General features: G+C 46.0%; 1 protein-coding gene across 1 annotated transcript; it reads left to right on the plus strand.

Annotated features, from left to right (window-relative positions):
* The first annotated feature begins 1104 nt into the window (after positions 1-1104).
* On the plus strand, positions 1105-23257 carry LOC145356599 (E3 ubiquitin/ISG15 ligase TRIM25-like). The gene is made up of 7 exons (XM_080209406.1): positions 1105-2929; positions 5930-6025; positions 7990-8223; positions 13624-13792; positions 15279-15317; positions 19162-19215; positions 22204-23257. The coding sequence occupies exons 1-7, from the start codon at positions 2351-2353 to the stop codon at positions 22749-22751; spliced, it is 1719 nt and encodes a 572-aa protein (XP_080065532.1). The 5' UTR covers positions 1105-2350; the 3' UTR covers positions 22752-23257.
* Positions 23258-23334: the final 77 nt, after the last annotated feature.

Here is a 23334-nt window from a genome sequence, read left to right on the forward strand (position 1 = left end):
GCAGGCTTGAAGGGCTGGATGGCCTACTCCTGCTCCTATTTCTTATGTTCTTATGTTCTTATTTAGGGACAATTTGTTACACCCAATCAGCCTAATAGCACATCTTTGGGGTGTGGGAGGAAACCGGAGCACCCGGAGAAAACCCACGCCAGCACGGGGAGAATGCGCAAACTCCCACAGACACCGACCCAAATCCATGTATCTGCACAGCAAACAGTGATAGTCACTGAGCTGTCGTCTTGCCCAGCATCTGGTCCAGTTTATAGACAAAAGAAGATTAGAATTGGTGCTCCGTAGGAATCTGGCACTTTGATCCCTTGTTTATAATTTATCAAATCAAAGCGGCATTTTAAAAATGGTTGCATTCTTTTTGATGATAGAAAAGCAGCTAAGGGAATTAGAACAAAACATTCATAAGTTGCTACAATGGAAATACGATTTGAAAATGAAACTCGGTTAAATACAAATGATAACTTGGTGAGTAAAACGCAATTTTATGTATTACATGGAAGAATAAATTAAGTGTCATTGTCCATAAAATTGACTAAAATATAAATACAAATTGACAAATAATTCAAACCAGAGAGAAAAGTTGACCAGTAGCCAAAACAAATATATTTATTTCCTAAATCAAACAAAAGAAGGGAAATTGCTGGACAAACTCAGCAGATCTAGAGAGAGGAGTCCCACACTTTGAGTGCATCTCTCTTTTGTGCCAGACCTGCTGAACCATAGAACCCTACAGTACAGAAAGAGGCCCTTCGGCCCATCGAGTCTGCACCAAACACAATCCCATCCAAGCGCTACCCCCATATATTATACCCACTAACCCCCTCTAACCTACACATCCCTGGACACTAAGGGGCAATTTCTTAGCCTGGCCAATCAACCTAACCCGCACATCTTTGGACTGTGGGAGGAAACCCACGCAGACATGAGGAGAACGTGCAAACTCCACGTAGACAGTGACCCCAGCCGGGAATCGAACCCAGGACCCTGGAGCTGTGAAGCAGCAGTGCTAATGTGAGAAACACCGCTCACAGTCAAATAATTTAGTCGAGTCAAGTTCCGAAGGAGCAAGGTATTTTATTTAACGTTCTTGCAAGACCGGGTGTCCAAAAGATAGGCACACCCTACATCGAGTTTAAGCAAGCATTTTATACTATTTTACAAGCATATTAATCAATTACACAATATCTTGTTCTCCCCTAATTGGTGGTTCCTGTCCTATCAGTGAGTTGTCGTTCCCCTATTGGCTCACGGTGCCCCACATTCCCGTCCCCTCTACTCCCCTTCCAACCACGTTTCTTGTTATCGCGAGAGTACATATCATAGTGTTTATTCAATCTTCTTACTTGATTAGTTCTCCCATCTGTCTTATCTAAAACTATTTAACATGTCCAGTTCATACCGGCTGTAATCAATCTTCTGCTAACTTAATTACCGACGTCCCGACTATCTCAGTGACTGTCATCCCCCTGTAGTTAAGAGGTATGCTCAGTTGCAAAAACAACACATCCTGCTTACCATTTGTCTCCTAATCTGGGCCCCCATACGTTCCTCCCACTGCCCATCTGGTGTTATCCCTACCCAATAGGTGGTTTCTTCACTGTCCTTGACCACAGTTCTGCTAGCATCAGCGAATTTTATACTCTGTGTTTGTGATTAAAACCAATTATTGTTCCCATAATGTGGTTTGGCCATGTGTCTGACTATATCCATCTTACCTGACTTTAAGCTATTTTTCTATGGTGTACAGGTATATGTGTTAACAGCATCTTTACCTGCTGTTCACAGCTAATAACCACTGTGCTACCGTTCCTTTATTCATTTTGCTTTCAATTTCCAGCGTTGACACGTAGCCCCAGTAAATTGCCTGGGCTTGTAAAATCTCACCCTGTGTGCTTCCCATCCCCACCCCCTTCCCCCTTATTAGGAAAAGGAGGAAGTGTTGGGAATGAAAGCGAAACTTTGCCTGGGAGGTCCCTGGAACTATTTTGGAGAACGCAGGGCAGTGTGGAGTGGAGAGAGAGAGGGAGAGGGAGAGAGAGCTGGCTGTTGGAAGATTTGGCTGTAAATTTTGACCTGGGGTTATCAGTTGTCAATGAATTGGGGAGGAGGAGGGAATCCGATCTCCACGGGAAGCAGGGAAAACAGGAACCAAACCAACAGTAAACAAGGGAGGGGTTCACATAGTGTGGCTGTGTCTATGAATCGACAAATTGTCTCGATAAGAACTTGTTCTCCTTGCTGTGCAAGAGCAGACTTGCTGATTTCCCAGGCGAGAATCCTGCCTTGGTTTCCTGTTGGACTTTAACCTGACTTCTTACTGCGTTGGGTCCCCATCGCCATGGCTTCGCCGCTGGGCTCTCAGGATAAGTTTGTCTGTGCCATCTGCCGAGACATCTTCAGCAATCCAGCCACTCTCCCGTGTGGCCACAGCTTCTGCCTGCAGTGTGCGCAGTGTTACTGGGAGCTGAACTCCAGCCCAGACAGATCCAGCTGTCCGCACTGCCTCCAAACCTTCAGCCCCAGGCCCAGCCTGCACAAGAACCTCATCCTGTGTGAAATCCTGGAGGAGCTCAGGTCCAGCGGCAAGCTCTCAGCTGGGGCTGAGGCCGGCCCGGAGGACGTGGCCTGCGATCTCTGCGCCCGCACCAAGCTGAAAGGCAGGAAGTCTTGCTTGGATTGCCTGGTCACCCTCTGCCAGGGCCACCTGGCAGCCCACGAGAAGAGCCCAGCTTTCGGGGACCACACCCTGGTCGAGCCAGTCAGCCAGCTGAAAGTCCAGCAACAGTGTGCGGCGCACGGGAAACCTCTGGATCGGTTCTGTAGGACGGACAGAAGGTGTATTTGTGAGCTGTGTGTCGGCGAGCAACATCTTATTCACGAAACTGTAACTGTGCCAGAGGAAGTGGACAAACGACAGGTAAGGGAATCTAGGCCATAAAACATGATGTGGGTATGCCGGCGTTGGACTGGGGTAAACACAGTAAAAAGTCTGACAACACCAGGTTTTAGTCCAACTTATTTATTTGAGAATAGACTCACAAGCTTTCGGGGTTAGTCCCTTCATCAGGTGAATGGAGAGTTCTGGCCTCAGACAGAGCATATAAAGCACAGACAGTTTAGAGATTACTGATTAGAATGATAAACTGTCTGTGCTCAGAGCATATAAAGCACAGACAGTTTATCATTCTAATCAGTAATCTCTAAACTGTCTGTGCTTTATATGCTCTGAGCACAGACAGTTCATCATTCTAATCTGTAATCTCTAAACTGTCTGTGCTTTATATGCTCTGAGCACAGACAGTTTATCGGGGTTAGTCCCTTCATCAGGTGAATGGAGAGTTCTGGCCTCAGATAGAGCATATAAAGCACAGATAGTTTAGAGATTACTGATTAGAATGATGAACTGTCTGTGCTTTATATGCTCTGTCTATCATTCTAATCAGTAATCTCTAAACTGTCTGTGCTTTATATGCTCTGTCTGAGGCCAGAACTCTCCATTCACCTGACGAAGGGACTAACCCCGAAAGCTTGTGAGTCTATTCTCAAATAAATCGGTTGGACTAAAACCTGGTGTTGTCAGACTTTTTACCATAAAACATTAGACAGGGGTCGTGGGTGGAGAGGGGGGACTGGTGGTGTTGAGATGGCGGCGCATGGGCCTGTTTCCCCGGCTGATTTTTGTTGTTTGTAGACCTGAGACAGAGACCCAGTTTCACGGTGGAAGCTATCAATATTGAGAGTTAAAATCCAGATCGTTCCACAGTAATGTTCTTGAATAGTTGTGTGTAGACAGTGAATAGTACATACCCAGAAACCAGTAAACAGGGTACTTGTCTTATCCGAGGGAACGCTTACTGAGTATTTAATACCTTTTTACAGTTTTTTTTTTACAGCACAGTGGGTTAGCACTGCTGCTTCACAGCTCCAGGGTCCTGGGTTCGATTCCCGGCTCGGGTCACTGTCTGTGTGGAGTTTGCACATTCTCCTCGTGTCTGCGTGGGTTTCCTCCGGGTGCTCCGGTTTCCTCCCACAACCCAAAGATGTGCGGGTTAGGTTGATTGGCCATGCTAAGAAATTGCCCCTTCGTGTCCAGGGATGCTTAGGTTAGAGGGATTAGTGGGTAAAATATGTAGTGGTTTGGGGGTAGGGCCTGGGAGGGATTGTGGTCAGTGCAGACTTGATGGGCCGAATGGCCTCTTTCTGCACTGTAGGGTTCTATGATTCTATGACCTTTGCTCTGAAAGCACATTACCCAATAAATTTGACATTATCGAAACTAATTCTTGCTTTTCAACAAGTAGAACCTGTGTCTCCTCATCATTCTCATCGGGTAGAGGGCCTGAGCATCTTCAGCGCAGATGAATGGATAGCATCCCAGTCATCCTCAGCGCTGCCTGCGAGGTGTAGGTCAGCAAGCGTAATTTCTAAGTTTTCACCACACATCCCAAAGCTCTTTGAGATACTTTTAAAGTTTGGTCACTATCGCGATCTAAGAAACACAGTCACCTCACACAAACAGCGATGTGATAATGATTAGGTAATTTGTTTTTGTGAGGTTGACTGAGGGATAAATATTGGCCGAGACACTGTTCTCCAGTGCCAAAGGATCTTATATATATGCCAAAGGGGTTGTATCAGAGATGAGGGGGTTAGCCTATGAAGAGAGATTAAATAGACTGGGTCTTTACTCGTTGGAGTTTAGAAGGATGAGGGGGGATCTTATAGAGACGTATAAGATAATGGAGGGGATGGATAGGGTAGAGGTAGAGAGATTCTTCCCGCTTAGAAAGGATAGCAGGACTAGGGGGCACAGCCTCAAGATAAGCGGGGGGGCAATTTAGAACGGAGTTGAGGAGGAACCTCTTCACTCAAAGGGTGGTGAATCTCTGGAATTCTCTGCCCATTGAAGTGGTGGAGGCTACCTCGCTAAATATATTTAAGTCACGGGTAGATAGGTTTCTGATAGACAAGGGAATTAAGGGTTCTGGGGAGAAAGTGGGAAAGTGGAACTGATCCACTTCAGATCAGCCATGATCTTATTGAATGGCGGGGCAGGCTCGAAGGGCTAGATGGCCTACTCCTGCTCCTATTTCTTATGTTCTTATGTTGCTTGAAAGATCGCACCTTTAACAGTGCAGTTTCAAACTAGAGTGTCAGCTGAGGCTTTTGTGTCAAAGTATCAAAGTGGTTTTTGTTAGACAGAAGAAGGTTAAGAGGTGACCTGATTGAGGCATACAAGATGGTTAGATAGGGTGGACAGTGAGAGCCTTTTCCCTCGGATGGTGATGGCTAACATGAGGGGACATAGCTTTAAATTGAGGGGTGGTAATTATAGGACGGATGTCAGAGGTAGGTTCTTTACTCAGAGGGTAGTAAGGGTGTGGAATGTCCTGCCTGCAGCTGTTGTGGACTCGCCAACTTTAAGGGCGTTCAAATGGTCAGTGGATAGGCATACGGATAACATTGGAATAGTTTAGGTTAGAGGGTCATTAGATTGGTTCCACTGGTCGGCGCAACATCGAGGGCCGAAGGGCCTGTACTGCGCTGGAATGTTCTATCTGGAGTGGAACAAGAATTCACAATCTTCCCGACACTGGATCGAGGGGGCTGACTCAGGGTTGACACAAATGAAGAGGAGGAATTAGGACCTGTGTCAAAATGTTAGGATTAAGGAGAGACTTTAAAAAGATGGCTTGGGAAGGGAATTCCAGATCCTGGGGCTCAGGAAGCTGATGGCAAAGGTGGGGCAATAACAATCCAAGATTTGCAAGAGGCCAGAATTGGAGAACTGAAAGATCCTGGAGTGTAGTAGAGTTTGAGGATTGTATGGAGATGGGGGATTTGAAACATTTGGGTGTAATTCAGGCAACCTCACGGTAGGTTATTAATCACATGTGGGTTTTTTTTTCCCTTCTAGAAACTGATTCTCCAGGAGTTATCTCGTCACAGACAACAGCTACAAAACGCATTAGCAGAGACCAATAATCTTCAGCTAAAAGCTGACTCAATTAAGGTAAGCACATTGGTAATTCTGGACTTCATAAAAACACAAATGAGGGGGGAATTTCTGCACTCACAGGGCCACGCATCTGATGGATACCCTACCCCAGAGTGCAGTGGACACCGGAACACTAAACAAATTTAAGGAGATGGATAGATGGGCTTTTAATTAGTCACGGGATGAAGCGTGATGGGGAGTGGGCAGGGAGATGGAGATGAGGCTGAGATGAGAACAGCCCTTGAATGGAAGAGCAGGCTCGAGGGGCTGGATGGCCTGTTTCAGCTCCTAGTTCTTAGGTTCTTCTAAAACAATGAGATTTTCTCCAGATAGACCATAGGAGTAGGACAAGGCCATTCAGTCCCTTGAGGCTGTTCTGCTACTCAGTTAGATGGTTTCATCTGCTTTGGTTCCACATTCTTTAAGAGCATTGGCTAACAAAAATCTATGCATCTGAACTTTTACTTCATCTCAAAATGTTTTGGAGCGTGGAGTTCCCGATTCCCACTTTGTGTGAAGAAATGTCTCCTGACACCATCCTAAATGCCGATCTTGGGTTCATGTCGCACTATCTGTAACCCCCGTGACTTGCCTGGGTTTGTAAAACCTCACTTACTGTCCTGTCTGGAGACAATACACATCTCTTTAACCTGTGATCAGTGCTCCTTCCACTCACATTGTCGGCCACTTTAAGACTTGAACAGCAGGTTAGGTGTAAAGACTCGCATTCTAATCAGTAATCTGTAGAGCAGCACGGTAGTGCAGTGGTTAGCACCGCTGCTTCACAGCTCCAGGGACCTGGGTTCGATTCCTGGCTCGGGTCGCTGTCTGTGTGGAGTTTGCACATTCTCCTCGTGTCTGCGTGGGTTTCCTCTGGGTGCTCTGGTTTCCTCCCACAGTCCAAAGATGTGCGGGTTAGGTTGATTGGCCATGCTAAAATTACCTGTTAGAGTTCAGGGATGTGTAGGTTAGAGGGATGTGGGGTTAGGTCCTGGGTAGGATTATGGTCTGTGTAGACTCGATGGGCCGAAGGGCCTCTTTCTGCACTGTACGGTTCTATGATCTAAACCGAGTGTGCTGTTATATGCTCTGTCTGAGGCCAGAACTCTCCATTCACCTGATGAAGGGCAAACTCTGAAAGCTTGTGAGTTTACTATCAAATAAATAGGTTGGACTTTAACCTGGTGTTGCCAGACTTCTTACTGTGTTTACCCCAGTCCAACGCCGGCATCTCCACATCATCATCCTAAATGCCCAGATCAAAACTTGAAGTTTATGCTTATCCTGGTCTCCCCCACCAAAGTAAATAGTTTCTCTTTATCTGGCTGACACAGTGCTTAGCACTGCTGCATCACAGCTCCAGGGACCCAGGTTCAAATCTTGCCTTGGGTCACTGCGCGGAGCCTGCACCTTCTCCCCGTGTCTGCGTGGGTTTCCTCCGGGTGCTCTGGTTTCCTCCCACAGTCCAAAGATGCGCCGGTTAGGCGGATTGGCCATGCTAAATGCACAGGGTTATAGGGATAGGGTTGTGGGGTTAGGGTGGGGAGGGGGTTAAGACCTGGATGAAATGTTCTGTCGGAGAGTCAGTGCAGACTCAATGGGCTGAATGGCCTCTTTCTGCTCAGTAGGTATTCTACAATTCTATGGAATCTATCAAATCTTCCAAATTATTTTGCACATCGCCAATTTCCATCACTCTATCAGTGTTGGCTGTGTCTTGAGCTGCTGAGTCCCACAACTGGATTTGCTCCCTAAACTCCTTTTTATCTCTCTTTCTCCTGTGTTTGGTGTGAAATTTTATTTGTTAATCCACCGTGGAGTGATTTGTCATGTTTGGCTATGTTAATGATACCTCATAATCACAAGTTGTTGCTGAACCTCTCAGTCAGATGATCTTTAATAGTTAAGGCAGCGTGAATCTAATCAATGCGGCCTGTCCTCATTCGGGAATGTTGCCAATTTTCCTCTGTTGTTAATAGAATTCCGCAGAGGGGGTGAGAACTGAAATCACCGAGAAACTCGCTGCCATGATCCAAGCTGTGGAAGCAGTCCACAGGGAAGCGATTGGGCTGGTTAATAATGACGAGCAGGTGGCACTGCGCCAGGTCGACAGCATCAGGAGCCAACTCCAACAGAGGGGTGCTGAACTCAGCAGGAATGAGAATCAGCTGAGCTCCCTGCTGAAGATCGATCACCAACTCATCTTTCTGCAGGTAAGGACATCATTTCACGTTTGTTGCTGGGGCTGGTGTCCCGAGGGAGATGTCCAGTTGTCCAGGGATGCTAAGAGCGGGATGTCCAGTTGTCCAGGGATGCTAAGAGCGGGATGTCCAGTTGTCCAGAGATGCTAAGAGAAGGATGTCCAGTTGTCCAGAGATGCTAAGAGAAGGATGTCCAGTTGTCCAGAGATGCTAAGAGAAGGATGTCCAGTTGTCCAGAGATGCTAAGAGAAGGATGTCCAGTTGTCCAGAGATGCTAAGAGAAGGATGTCCAGACATGTCCAGAGATGCTAAGAGAAGGATGTCCAGACATGTCCAGAGATGCTAAGAGAAGGATGTCCAGACATGTCCAGATGTCCAGAGAAAAATGTCCATTTGTTCAGGACATCATGTTCTTCCACTGAGGGCTGAAGGTTGGGAATCTGTTTCATGTTTGCCGGGCGGGATTCTCTGATCTTGTTCACCCCACCCCCCCTGCTGCCAGCAAGAATGGAGAATTTTGTATTCCAACCAAAACTCCTTTCACTCCCAGTCACCGGCGAGATCAGAGATTTCCGGCGATCAGCCTTTGCTTTTCCATTTGTTAATTTTCCATAAGTTATTTCCATCAAACAGCTATCTCATTGAGGGCCAGATATTCATCAAGGAAAAGTGGGATTGGGAAATTTTGTAGGATCAAGGATTCCATCTTGATTTTGGAAGATCCTTGCTATGATCCTGATAGAGATCAGCATTGTTTTCTTTAGAATCTGGATGCTCATATTTATTTAAAGAATAAAGATACAAGCTTACTACATAAAAATCATGAATGCTAATACATACATTCTATCTTAAATAGTGAAATTACAGATAATAAAAGTACAATGCACTCAGTTACTTCCAATCTAAACTAATTTTTAACTCCAGTTGCCATCTATATATTCACGTACTGGCTGTGGTTTCTTGGATTTTCCATTTGCTTTTGCAAGGCTGTCCCTTCACATCTCCTCTAACCATCCTACAATGTTATACTCTTATTCAACACTTTTCTTAGGGGTAAGTTTTTCACTCAGAGGGTGGTGAGTGAGTGGAATCGGCTGCCGTCGGTGGTGGTGGAGGCGAACTCGCTGGGGTCTTTTAAAAAACTTCTGGATGAGTACATGGGATTTAATGGGATTGGGAGTTACAGATAGTTCTATGGCCTGGTAGGTATGGATGTGACCGGCGCAACTTGTGGGCCGAAGGGCCTGTTTGTGCTGTTATGTTCTATGTTAACACAGACCTCACAGCATTTTCAGCATGCCCACCTTCCTGGTTTAAACATTCTTTACCTTTGATGTTCACTCTCAAGTGAATAGTTGTATCTAAAACTTTGTCTGTCTCTCCTTCTCACCCACTCTCAGTTTGGCTCTATCAGAAGTTCAATTCTTTGGGAGTTCTTCAGTCAGCAAGAGGGTTAAACTATTTTAACCAAAACACAAAGTTTCACCTTACTTCCATGGCTGTAATTCAAACCTAGAACCCAATCTTATGTTTCAAAAGACATCCTTTGATTACATTTTAACTTTTGCTGACTATACAGCTGCAGTGACCTGCACCACATTAGGAATCTTGATTTAAGAGAGAGCTTGCCTTTCTCAGATATTTTTTAAAAAAGCTTCCGGTATTTTTACTTCCCTCTCAGTAACAAATTCAAGGTCTGTCTTTTGAGCTCTCGCCTTGTTGGTTTGCACCATGGCCCCGTCGTCTTATTGACCCATTTTCGATTACAAAAATCGGAGGCATCTCCCTTCAGCTTCTCACTCACCTTGTCTGGTCCACTTTAACAAAGAACAAAGAACAACACAGCACGGGAAACAGGCCCTTCGGCCCAACGAGCCCGCGCCGCCGTCCCACTGTCTCAGTGACCTATTCATGATTTTAGTCTACGCCTGATCAGGTAGGTCCAATTTAGGGACAATTTAGTACCCAATCAATCAGCCTAAAAGCACATCTTTGGGATGTAGGAGGAAACCGGAGCACCCGGAGGAAACCCACGCAACCACGGGGAGAACGTGCAAACTCCCACAGACACAGGCCCAAATCCATGTGTCCGCACAGTAACAGAGATAGTCTCTGAGCTGTCATGTTGCCCTCGAGATGGTCCAGTTTAAACACACTAACGACATGAAGCAATAGGCAACTCCCGAAGCAACGTCCAAGAGCAGCCCACTACAACCTGTCGCATGCATGCCCCTTGCTGGACTTAAATGCCTGTGGAGACAAAAAAATTCATTATTAAACAGGCAAAGACTAACATCCCTGAGGCAAAACGTATTCCCAAGCCTACAATGTTTAGTAAGGCCTACTATATCCCCCTATATGCAGCCCGCTCATGTGGCTGTCTAAGTGACTCTTAAACAACCCTAGCGTGCCTGCTTCCACCACCTTACTCGGCAGTGCATTCCACACCCCCACTACCCTTTGCGTGAAAAACTGCCCTCTAATATTTGTCTTATACCTAGCCCCCCTCACCCTAAGCCCGTGACCCCTCGTTCTATCCATTTCTAATAACGGAAAAAGCTTACCACCATTTACTCTATCTATCCCCTTCATAATCTTATAAACCTCTATTAGATCCCCCCTCAGCCGACGTCTCTCAAGGGAAAACAGCCCAAGTTCATTCAATCTTTCCTCGTAAGACAGCCCTTCCATACCAGGCAACATCCTGGTAAATCTCCTCTGCACTCTCTCCAGGATCTCTACATCCTTCCGGTAGTACGGCGACCAGAACTGGACGCAGTACTCCAAGTGAGGCCTAACCAACGTTCTATACAACTGCAACATCAGACTCCTACTCTTATATTCTATACCTCTTCCTATGAAGGCTAACATACCATACGCTTTCCTCATCACATTCTGCACCTGCACCGACACCTTCAGGGACTTGTGCACTTGCACCCCCAGGTCTCTCTGCGTATCTATGCTCCGGATAGTTCTACCTTTTATCGTATAACTCCCCTCCACATTATTCCGGCCAAAGTGCATCACCTCGCATTTCTCCGGATTAAATTCCATTTGCCATCTATCTGCCCAATCTACCAGCCTGTCTATATCCTGTTGCATTGCCAGGCACTGCTCCTCAGTACCCGCCAATCCAACCATCTTAGTGTCATCAGCAAATTTGCTGATCACACCACCTACCCCCTCTTCCAAGTCATTAATATATACCACAAATAGAAGAGGTCCTAGTACCGAGCCCTGCGGCACACCACTGGTGACAGACCTCCAATTGGAAAAGGAGCCTTCCACTACTACTCGCTGGGCTTTACTTTGGGCTACTCTTCAAATCAGTTGGCAAATACTCGCGCGCTGTAATTCTGCCACAGTTTTTCCTGGCCTGAATAAATCCCAACCCATCGCCAATCTGTTATGGGGCTGTCATGATGTTTCTCCTACTGTAGTTCAAACTATCGTTTCCCTTAAGTAGCCAGACAAAGTCATAGAGTGATTTAAGATGATTTATTACTATAGCTAAAAGACCCTGACTAAATCTTGAAGACCAGAGCACAGAATTCAGAAATATACAAACAATTACAGTTTCAAATTTGATGACAAGTAATTGGCATATACCAATAAAAGCATAGGCGTTATCTCTGTCCACTCACAATTATTGATTAAGGTTACATCATGCATGCACAATGGTATAATGTCCAATGAAAAGTTGTGCATGTTATATCATCAAGCAATCCTAGGTCTTTCTCTGACCAAAGGGATATCAACCTCCCTTTCCATTGTTGCTTGTTCTTATGAGCAAACATGAGCTACAGCTGCACATCATTTAATTCAATGGTCCTTGACTCTCATCTGGGTTTAATCAAGACTTGTGGTTTTTGCATGGCTTTCCCTGTGTGACTGAAATACAGCTTGCAGCTCATGTGATTTTTAAACTTGTGCGATTATTTACCATTTCACTCACCTAATTTGCACTCGGTGCATAACCAATAAACCAGAGTCTACACAGTTTGCTATAAGTTCTCATGTAATAGAAAGAAAATAGCCATTCAGAATTGTCCCTTCTCCAGAAACCTGTCAATGAGTAATAAGTAGGGAAATCCCATTGTAAACACCTTTTAGTCTATTTCACACCTCTTAATCTTCTCCAAACAAACACAGAGGCATGGCAAGACCACTTTAAAGATAAAGATCCAGTTATCGCAAGGTATTAAAGCTGTCAGTCAAACAAAGCTAACCCGCTCCCTTTGCAGCTGTGTGAACAGATTCTTGCTGGACTGAGTCGGCTAGTCATTCCTGTATTTATATTTGATGTGAATGAGTCAGTCCCTCAAGTGTTTACTGATAATTCCACTCAATGAGCTCAACTGTTCTCGTGAGAGTGAAATGACTGGGTGGAGCGTAAGTATCAGCGCACAGCACTTAACTCGAAACACTTGTTTCTGTCTTGTTAAATCTCTGCAACTCTATAGATTTGAGAAGCTGTCACGAGAATGTTTAATAGAGATGTTTCGTATTTTGTTTCCCACGTACCCTGATCAAATCGAACGGTTTATTCTGGGGTAAGGGTTCCTGGCACCTCCACCTGTCCAGCCTGAAAAGTAAGACCAGTCCCACACTAGATGGATAGGTCAGTGTTCTTGGGGCTATTGAGGATGGGGCAGTGTTACTCAAACTCCAGGAAGAAATCGGGAGAAAGGGCAGTGCAGTCAGTGTTAGTCCTGAAATTGAATTTAAGCTGATGGTGTGATTTACAAAGAACAAAGAACAACACAGCACAGGAAACAGGCCCTTCGGCCCGACAAGCCCACGCCGCCCATTTTAACACTCCGTAGGTGCCTCATTCCAATCCTTCTTCTATCTATGACTTTTGTCTACGCCTCTTGGACTCCACAATAAAGGGGTGTAAATTTAGAGAATTATATGTGCGCCAGATTAAGGGAGGTCTAATTTAGGGACAATTTGTTAACACCAATCAGCCTAAGAGCACGTTTCTGGGGTGTGGGAGGAAACCGGAGCACCCGGAGAAAACCCACGCAGACACGGGGAGAATGTGCAAACTCCCACAGACACCGACCCAAATCGGAGATCCGACCCGGCTCCCTCTAACGGCACAGCAAACAGGGATAGTCACCGAGCTGTCGTGTTATCCATTGTGCTTTGTTCACCACAGAGGGTGGTGAATCTCTGGAATTCTCTGCCCGTTGAAGTGGTGGAGGCTACCTCGTTGAATATACTTAAGTCACAGGTAGATAGGTTTCTGATAGACAAGGGAATTAAGGGTTATGGGGAGAGGGCGGGAATGTGGAACTGAGACACGACAGGTCAGCCATGATCTTATTGAATGGCGGGGCAGGCTCGAAGGGCTAGATGGCCTACTCCTGCTCCTATTTCTTATGTTCTTATGTTTATCCCTGATAGGAATCCAGTTGTTTAAAAGCAAGCATGCAACCTCTGGATTTCCCACAACTGAAGACAGATGTCAAGTCCACAATGGCTCAGATCAACGTAGCTGTCACAGAACTTGCCACATGGGTTGAACAGCGAACGCAGCTGTTCTCCAAGCAAATCCTCGAAAAACGGAACAGCGGTTAGTGATTTCATACACTGTTTCAACCTATTACTGTTTCAGCAATATGGATAAGGCAAGTGACTATTATCTAAAGAGTAGGTGGGACTTTGCACAATGGTCAGCACCGCTGCCTCACAGCACCAGGGACCCTGGTTTTGATTCCCAGTTTCGGTCACCATCTGCGTGGAGCTTGTGCATTCTCCCCGTGTCTGCGTGGGTTTCCTCCGGGTGCTCCAGTTTCCTCCCACTGTCCAAAGATTAGGTGGATTGGCCACAGACCCAAGGCCAGACTTGTACTCAAATCCCTGGCATTGTGAGGCTGAATAATCATAGAATACCGTACAGAAGGAGGCCATTTGGCCTATCAAGTCTGTACCAACCACAATCCCACCCAGGCTCTATCCCCATAACCTCACACGTTTACCCTGCTATTCCCTCTGACACTCGGGTCAGTTTAGCGTGGCCAATCAACCTAACCTGCACATCATTGGACTGTGGGAGGAGACTGGAGCACACGGAGGAAACCCACGCAGACACGGGGAGAATGTACAGGCTCCTGTGCAGACTTTTGATGACCTGAGGCTGGAATTGAACCTTGGTCCCTGGCGCTGCGAGGCAGCAATGCTCATTACTATGTCACCTTTTAAAGAGATAGGTCCAAAGGTGCAATTTATAGAACCCCGACAGCACAGGAATTAACTTTTCATTGCCTCAATAAAATCACCACTCTTAATTTGAGAAAAAATCTAAAGGAATTTAAGTCATGAAACTTAAATCCATCTGAAAAGGTTTGGGGACCACGTATGAAATGTTAAGGTGGCGTACAGTCCCCGGGCTGCAGGTCGAAGAACTGCGGCTAAATCTGGAACTTCGTTATGCCATTGAAGCCTAGATGCAGAGACCAAAACCTGTGTTGCAAACAGTCCTGATCAACATCTGACCCGAGACTGGATACGGAAAATTTTCACACGTCCTAGGCAGCCAGCTAAAACGGGTGTGTTTTCCCTTGGGAGCAATAGGTTGATAGGTTTCTCTCCCTATTATGTACATATAATATGTATATTATAGGTAATAGAACCTATTGTGTATTATGGACTAGAGGTCACAGCCTCAAGATAAGGGGGGGGTGCAGTTTAGGACAGAGTTGAGGAGGAACTTCTTCACTCAAAGGGTGGTGAATCTCTGGAATTCTCTGCCCGTTGAAGTGGTGGAGGCTACCTCATTAAATATATTTAAGACACGGGTAGATAGGTTTTTGGTAGGCAAGGGAATTAAGGGTTATGGGGAGAAAGCGGGAAAGTGGAACTGATCCACTTCAGATCAGCCATGATCTTATTGAATGGCGGGGCAGGCTCAAAGGGCTAGATGGCCAACTCCTGCTCCTATTTCTTATGTTCTCAGTATTGAAATGATAAATGAAGTAAATGGAACAATGTAACTTGCTGAAGATCACTGTGGAAATTAGCCTTCAATGATTTCTCCTCACTATGTTTGCTTTGTGTAGAACATCCAAAGGTGAAGAATAGTGAAGAGTTCATATTTTGTAAGTATTTTTGATTCTACACTAAGTCCAGATGTGACTTGTCAGTTGTTATATGTTCCAAATCAACAGGTTCTTCACTGAAACTCTATTGAAACGGGGCTTTTACTTGCTGGCTTCATTAGACCAGAGGCACAAGACAGATCCTCCTTGCCAACCTCACACATGCTGTCTTCAGTGTGAGACTGGGTTAAAATTGGCCCTGCTGCTCCCAGTATTGCTAACACATTAAGGCAAGCTCTGGGTATGAACAGTGTCCCTCTGCTGCAGACAACAGCTGCCCCGGAGAGGCTGAAAATATGGTTCTGAGACATCATCAACAGATATTAGGTCAGATACCAAATCTTGAACGAAAGGTAGATTTTGCAGAGTGTCTTAAAGGAGAGAAAGGTATCAAGGCAAAGAGACGGAAGGAAGAAATGGCAATGTTCTCAGCAATGACTGAAGCCATTTAAAGAAGGCACATGATTGGAAGACATGAATGGAGCCAGGTAAGCCAACTGGACAACAGGGCAAGAGGTGTTGGAGGGTGGTTGTGTAATCAGGCAAGTCAAAAACTTTCAGACAGGTTGAGAAGTACGAGAAGGGAAAGTTTACCTTTGTCACAATCACATAGGATGCCCTGTGTTACTTTGTTAAGAGCTGCGTCAGCACGGTGAAACAGGCGCTGATACGAGGGATCCAAGCGCGGAGTTCTGGGATTTGGGAAAGGACAATGTTTGTACACCTGAGGGACGAAAGGGAAATTGGAGATGGAGCAGTAGTTGGCAAGAATGGAGTGGTCAAGGGAGGAGAGAAGTGACGATGCAGTTTTGAGGGAGAACCGGACTGTATCAGTTAACAAGGGAGACAGGATGGGAGACTGGGTGATCGCAGTTTAATGACAACTTATTAGCGATTTTGGAAACTAAAGAAAAATATGAATCCTGGTAGGGCAAGAAGGCGACCAGGATGAGAAGGTAATTCACCAATACTCCAATACTGACCGATTTCCCCAATAGAACTTTATATAGTCATATTAACAGCACAAATGTCAGATCAACTTGGCAGCTTTTGATTTGTGTATTTATTGTAACAAATAACTCAATCAGGTTCCTAAAATTCATAAAGCTTCAAGTAAGGTTTATTTATTAGCGTCACAGTAAACTTACATTAACACTGCAATGAAGTGACTGTGATTGGTATGTGGCCTGAATAACTCAGAAGAGGCGGTTGGCAGCGCCCAATTTGGACTTTAAAGAAGCCATTGGAATAGTTTTATTGCTGGAGATCGCTGTAGAAGGGGTCCCTGAGCTATGGGGGAGCGGGGGGCAGGCAACAATATCCTCCAGCGAGGGGCGGGGGAGGCACCTCCTGTAATCAGTCCTCAATGAGAGAGCTTGTGTAAACCAAATGTTAAAGGGCCCTCACGATATTGGAGCCCTAATATCACCACCAGGTAGCCAAAGAAAGGCCATGACAATGCAAGAGAAAACATATTCCAGAGAGGTGCAGGTGGATCGCTGTAAAGGAACACCTGGACTATCTCAGGGGCAGGGATTCCACCTCTGAGCAGGTCTCACAAGTGGCCATGGAGATGGCCACTTTCAGTATCAGTCCTCAGCTCGAAGCTGACTCCACATTGTCCCTCTGGATAGACTCATAGAACCCTACAGTGCAGAAAGAGGCCCTTCAGCCCATCGAGTCTGCACCGAACACAATCCCACCCAGGCCCTACCCCCATATCCCTACATATTATACCCACTAATCCCCTCTAACCTACGCATCCCTGGACTAAGGGGCAATTTCTTAGCACGGCCAATCAACCTAACCCGCACATCTTTGGAAGGAAACCAGAGTACCCGGAGGAAACCCACGCAGACACGAGGAGAATGTGCAAACTCCACACAGACAGTGACCCGAGCCGGGAATCGAACCCAGGAGCCTGGAGCTGTGAAGCAGCAGTGCTAACCCACTGTGCTACCGTGCTTCCCTGTCTGAAGGCACAGTCTGAAGTTTGAAGGCACAGACTCGGAGATGGGAGCTGAGGAAGTGGACGTCCAGACTGAAATGGAGGTTGAGGAGGAACCCGCGTCACTGACCCTGCGACACTCCCTCCGGAAACACGGGTCCCCCTCTCGGTTTGCACTGTCTGACCCAGCCCCACCTTCAACAGACCTCAGACCAATCGCTAAACAACAGGAAGGAACTTCTCACCGTGGGGACACTGAGGGGGAAGTGGACTGAAGTGGGGGGGGAGGGATGTTATGACAGGAAGTGACAATTCCATGGATAGGACCTGGTTTGTAAAAGATAGCTGTGGTCTGGCCTGTGTTATTGTAGAATCCCCACAGTGCAGAAGGAGGCCATTTGGCCCATCGGGCCTGTACCGACAACAGTCCCATCCAGGCCCTATTCCCATAACGTCACACTTGCTAATCCCCCTGACACCAAGTTCAATTTAGCATGGTCAATCAGCCCGACTCGCACACCTTTGGACTGTGGGAGTCCACACAGACACGGGGAGAAAGTGCAAACCCCACGTAGACAGTGACCCAAGGCTGGAATTGAACCCGGGTCCCTGGCAGAGTGAGGCAGCAGTGCTAACCACCATGCTGCCTGGGCTAATTCTCTACACAGAGTTTGTGCATCCCAGCAAAAGACTTGATGTACAGTAACATTGATGGGATTATCTTCAACACCTTCGCTTTTCTCTGCTTTGGCTTCTCACTGTAGACAAATCCTGGCGCAGCACTAAAAGAAAATGCCACTAAAGTTAGAAGAGAAATTCCAATTCTGCAAGGGCAGAAAGAACATTTAAAACGGGTGGCCTGGCTCTTCGGACGTGATCCCAAACGGATCCCTGGGATCATTATGGAGCAAGCAGGGCCAGTCTCTTACAAGGTTAAAGTCTAGGATAGAACCTCAAAGAAAGGTTCATTGATAGATCTCCCCATGGGCTTCATGGTGTACAAATCCCCTTATCGAGTGAGTGGAGGCTTGCCCAATGGGATGGGATCAATGGGGGGGTGTTAGAACCTGTTGCTCTAACCCAGACCGTTGTTGGGAGGCCCCGGGGTACAGTCTTACCAGCTGTAAGGCACAGACACAGCGCTTCCTTTGGCTTCCAATAAAAGGCTTCTGGTGATGGGAAACTGGGCAAGGCTGAATTACTACGGCACGGTAGCACAGTGGGTTAGCACTGCTGCTTCACAGCTCGAGGGACCTGGGTTCGAATCCCAGTTTGGGTCACTATCTGTGTGGAGTTTGCACATTCTCCTTGTGTCTGTCTGGGTACTCTCCGGGTGCTCTGGTTTCCTCCCACAGTCCAAAGATGTGAGAGTTAGGTGGATTGGCTGTGCTAAAATTGCCCCTTAGTGTCCTGGGATGTGTAGGTTAGAGGGATTAGTGGTTAAATGGGTAGGGTCAGGGTGGGATTGTGGTCAGTGCAGACTCAATGGGCCGAAGGGCCTCTTTCTGCATTGTAGGGTTCTACGGTTTTTACTAAGTCTGCCCCTGCCCATCACTGAGAGACGAGCAACTTGAAGTTTTGGCTTTCAGGGATAGGTGAACAGCCGGTCAAGCGACAATAAGCATCTGGAAGCTTGGCTAAATAATTGGAAATGGGCCTAATTTTGGGTCAGTCCTGGGCAGTTCCGATTCTGGACCCAAAGAGATTTCCCCTCACCACCTCCTGGTCTTTACCCAGGGAGTAACTTCAACCCTCAGAGCAAATTATTCTATTGATATCTCTCCTTATTGATCTATTTAATGTGTTTAATGAGATGTTAAATAAAATAGAAATGTGTGCCTGCAGCTACCTGTAGGATCTCACTGATTTTTGTCTTATTGTGTTTACTTTGTACAGCCACTCAAATCAAGAACATACCCAAGACCGTCTCTAGAACATATTACTTACAGTGTAAGTGTTCCTGACCAGTGCTGTGTTTTGTTCAATGATGGTTTACATTCTGTTCGATTTGCCAAATCCGCAAATAGTTCACAGGAAGTGCTTTGGAGCAACACTTCCACTTCCTGGTTCAACTCAGTCTGAAATGTGGACTGTCGGAACGACTGGAAGAAGCTGTTGTGGAATTAAGTGGCCAAAATGATCCAGATTTTCCTGCTGGCCAAACACATAGTCCCTCGAATGGCAAACACAGCAACCGTTCCCTGGTGGTGGGAGGTACAAAACTCCAGGCTCGAGCACAAACAGTTAGGCCCGCCCTGCGGTACTACCCTACCCGAACATCTTGATAACATTTTTGATTTTGTGTGCACTCAGTGCTCTCAATTTCAACTTGACATCAATAGTACTAATTTTTTTTTTTGTTTTTATTCCAATCAAATCCAATTCAGAGTCGTTGGGCCTGTTTCCCGTGCTGGGTTGTTCTTTGTTCTTTGTTGTTTGTTCAACAAGTTGAGACATTCCCAATCCAAGTTGGCAAGACAGGGCTCTCACCTCCTGTCTTGGGCTTGACCTACAGGATCCAAGCTGATTGGAGCAGGCATAGCTCCTCCTCCAAGGCTTGATCTCATTTGCATCTTAGGCCGAGATGCCACTTTTAAAAATTGCTTCAAATGAAGTTGAAATGTAACCTAACACTACACTTGATCTTAGCCAAAAGGCTTGAGAAGCTGACATCAATAGTTCTGATTTGGATCGAATTTGATACCATGTTTGGTAGCTCACTCAAATCATCCCCATGTTCTCAAATCTGGTCAGCACCAGCAATAACTACCACTAAAGTCACACTAATCCCATTTTCCAGCCCTTGTCCCATATCCTTGAATGTTATGATGTTTCAAGTGCTCATCCAAATATTTTTTCATAGGTTGTAAATTTTCCAGCCTCCACTACCTTCCCAGAGAGCACATTCCAGACTCCCACCACCCTCTGAGTGAAAAACCTTTCTCTCAAACCTCCTCTGAATCTCCTGTCCCTCACCCTATGCCCCCTCATGATTGACCTCTCAACCGAGGGGAATGGCTGCTTCCTATTCACCCTGTCCAAACCTCTCCTAGTCTTATACGCCTCAGTCACATTCCCCACCCTCAGCCATCACTGCTCTAAAGAAAATAATAAGAAGGCTCACAACACCAGGTTCAAGTCCAACAGGTTTACTTGGTAGCAAATGCCACCAGCTTTCAAAGCGCTGCTCTCCACTCACCTGACGAAGGAGCAGCGCTCCGAAAGCTAGTGGCGTTTGCTACCAAATAAACCTGTTCGACTTCAACCTGGTGTTGAGAGAATTCTTACTGTGTTTACCCCAGTCTTACACCAGCATCTCCACATCTAAAGAAAACAATCCAAGCCTATCTATTCTCTCCTTTAAAGCTCAAACACTCCATCCCAGGCAACATCCTGGTGAATGTCCTCTTTACACCCTCTAGTTGCTCACACTTTTCCTATAGTGAGATAACTGGAACTGTACACAGTGCTCCAGCTGTGACCTAACCAATGTTCTATACAGCTCCAACATTACTTCCTCGCTCATATAGTCTATGCCACAACTGATAAAAGCAAGTGTCTCCATATGCCTTCTTAATATCCTATTCACTTGTTTGGCTGTCTTCAAGGATCTGTGAATAATTATCCCAAGATCCCTCAACATTTCCTACATTACAACACTGACTACACTTCAAAAGTGACTTCATCGGCTGTTAGACTCTTGAAGAAAAGTGCATTATAAATACAAGTCTTCCTTTTCCTCACCCCAGTCTTAAACGGTCAAACCCTTAACCTGAGACTATTCATTCTAGAATCTCTGGCCGGGAAATTTTATAGGTTTCAATGAGATGGCTTCTCATTTTAATGCATTCCAGAGAGTACAGGGATCTCACACAACGACATTGCCAATTATTCCTTTCTCATTACACAATACCCAGTCTAGGATGGCTTGCTCGCTAGGTGCTTCCCCAGTGTACTGGTCCAGAAAACCATCCAGGAATTCCTCCTCGACGATGTTGCGGCTAATTTGATTTGCCCAACCCGTACGCAGATTAACATCGCCCACAAGTACAGATCTTCCCTTTTCACGTGCATCTCTAATTTCCTGTTAAATGCCATCTCCAAAATCACCAGTTTAGGGGTCCATAGACAACCCCTACTCGTGCTTTTTGCCCCTCGGTATTTCTCAGCTCTACCCACACAGATTCCACACTGTTGGAGTGAATATCCTTCCTCAGTGTGATGTTAATTGTCTCTTTAACCAGCAATGTAATTCCACTGCCTTTACCTTTTTTGTCTATCCTTCCTAAATTCTGAATACTCTTGGAAGTTCAGTTCCCATCCCTGGTCACCCTGCAACCACGTATCCATGATCCCGGTTATATCATTCCCGTTTACAACTGTTTGTGTAACTAATTCATCCACTTTGCTATGAATGCTCTGAGTGTTAAGTGTTGGGCGACACGGTAGCACAGTGGGTTAGCACGGCTACTTCACAGCCCTCGGGTCCCGGGTTCGATTCCCGGCTCGGGTCGCTGTCTGTGTGGAGTTTGCACATTCTCCTCGTGTCTGTGCGGGTTTCCTCCGGGTGCTCCGGTTTCCTCCCACACCCCAAGGATGTGCTCTTAGGCTGATTGGTGTAACAAATTGTCCCTAAATTAGTCTCCCCTCAATCTGGTTTCCGATGGGGGTACCATAAGCATAGACGTGGGTCAAGGGTGGAGGAGGAAAAACACATTGTTAAGATGGCGGCCCGGGCTCGTTGGGCCGAAGGGCCTGTTTCCCGTGCTGTGTTGTTCTTTGATCTGAGTGATACAGTTTTTCTCAAATCCCCTCCTGCCCCTTATCCTAAACCCATGCCCCCTCGCGAGGGGAGCCTAAGAGGAATAGCGACTCCAATCTGTCTTTTCAAACACGTGTTGTAACAAAGGGATTTCCTTTCTTTCATTGTCTTCACAGATGCTGGAAGACTCCGATTCAATTTAAACTCTGCAAACGGCTGTCTTCACTTCTCTAACAGGTATCAGGCAGTGTGGTATTCAACACCAATAAATTACCCTGATCACCCAGACAGATTTGATAGGCAACCACAAATCCTGTGTGACTCTGTCTGGATCGGCAACTTCAGTCGTAGATATTTTGAATTTGAATTGTTCAAAAATCAGAGGAGTGACCATATTTGCGTGGGCATCACACACTCTGCTATTGAAAGAAAAGGCAGTAGCCTTTCCTCTGTGCTGGGTAGGTATAACCAGTCCTGGTGTTTAGATTTGCACCTAACACCACGCGATACTTTCTTAATCTTTGAGAATGGAGTCGAATCTGACGTACCAAGCGTGAGCTACAACAGGATTGGAATGTTTCTGGACAATCGGAGCTTGTCGTTTTACAGTGTGACAGACACAATGACCCTAATCCACAAATTTACAAATATAAATACACAGACAGCCTATCCTGCTTTTCGAATGGGAGCTGGAACAGCCCTGAGACTCTGTCAACTTTGCTAAAGACTAGTTTCTACAACTGAGAGTCCTGTATCGAATGCCTTTGGATAGAATGTAACTCCGACACCCAGTGGCCATTGATGACTCGTTTAGTTTAAGGAATTTGGACAGTTGCATTCACGACCAGCGCTCACAAGTGCGGCGCTGATGGGGTTTGAATTTGTAAGTGGGCGGCTGGGCGATGCCTGTGCGCCTCTAAGCTGTGGGAGGGGAGAGAGGTACAGTGATCCTCATGGGAATGCAAGATCCCCCCTGAGCCACATGCCACCCTGATTTGGAAATAGACAGATACAGAACATAGCTTGTAAATACAATGTATCAAGTCTTCACACTAATTCAACATTATAATGAAGCAAGTGTAAGGTGATTGAGATTGGTAGATGCTAATTGTAATCAAATTTGAAACTATAATTGCGTATGTATCTCTGAATTCTGCATTCTGGTTAGTTACAGGCTGTGACCTGCCAGTTTCTGAGCTACGTAACTTGATTAAACAACTGCTTAAGAGAGCTCCGTGTCTTGGTCTGGTTACTTGAAGGATAAAGTTGTGATCAATTAAAAAACTGGACATCAAAGCCCGCAACAC

This window comes from Carcharhinus amblyrhynchos, chromosome 21, assembly GCF_965287045.1.
Source record: "Carcharhinus amblyrhynchos chromosome 21, sCarAmb.v2.hapA, whole genome shotgun sequence".
Lineage (NCBI taxonomy): Eukaryota > Metazoa > Chordata > Chondrichthyes > Carcharhiniformes > Carcharhinidae > Carcharhinus > Carcharhinus amblyrhynchos.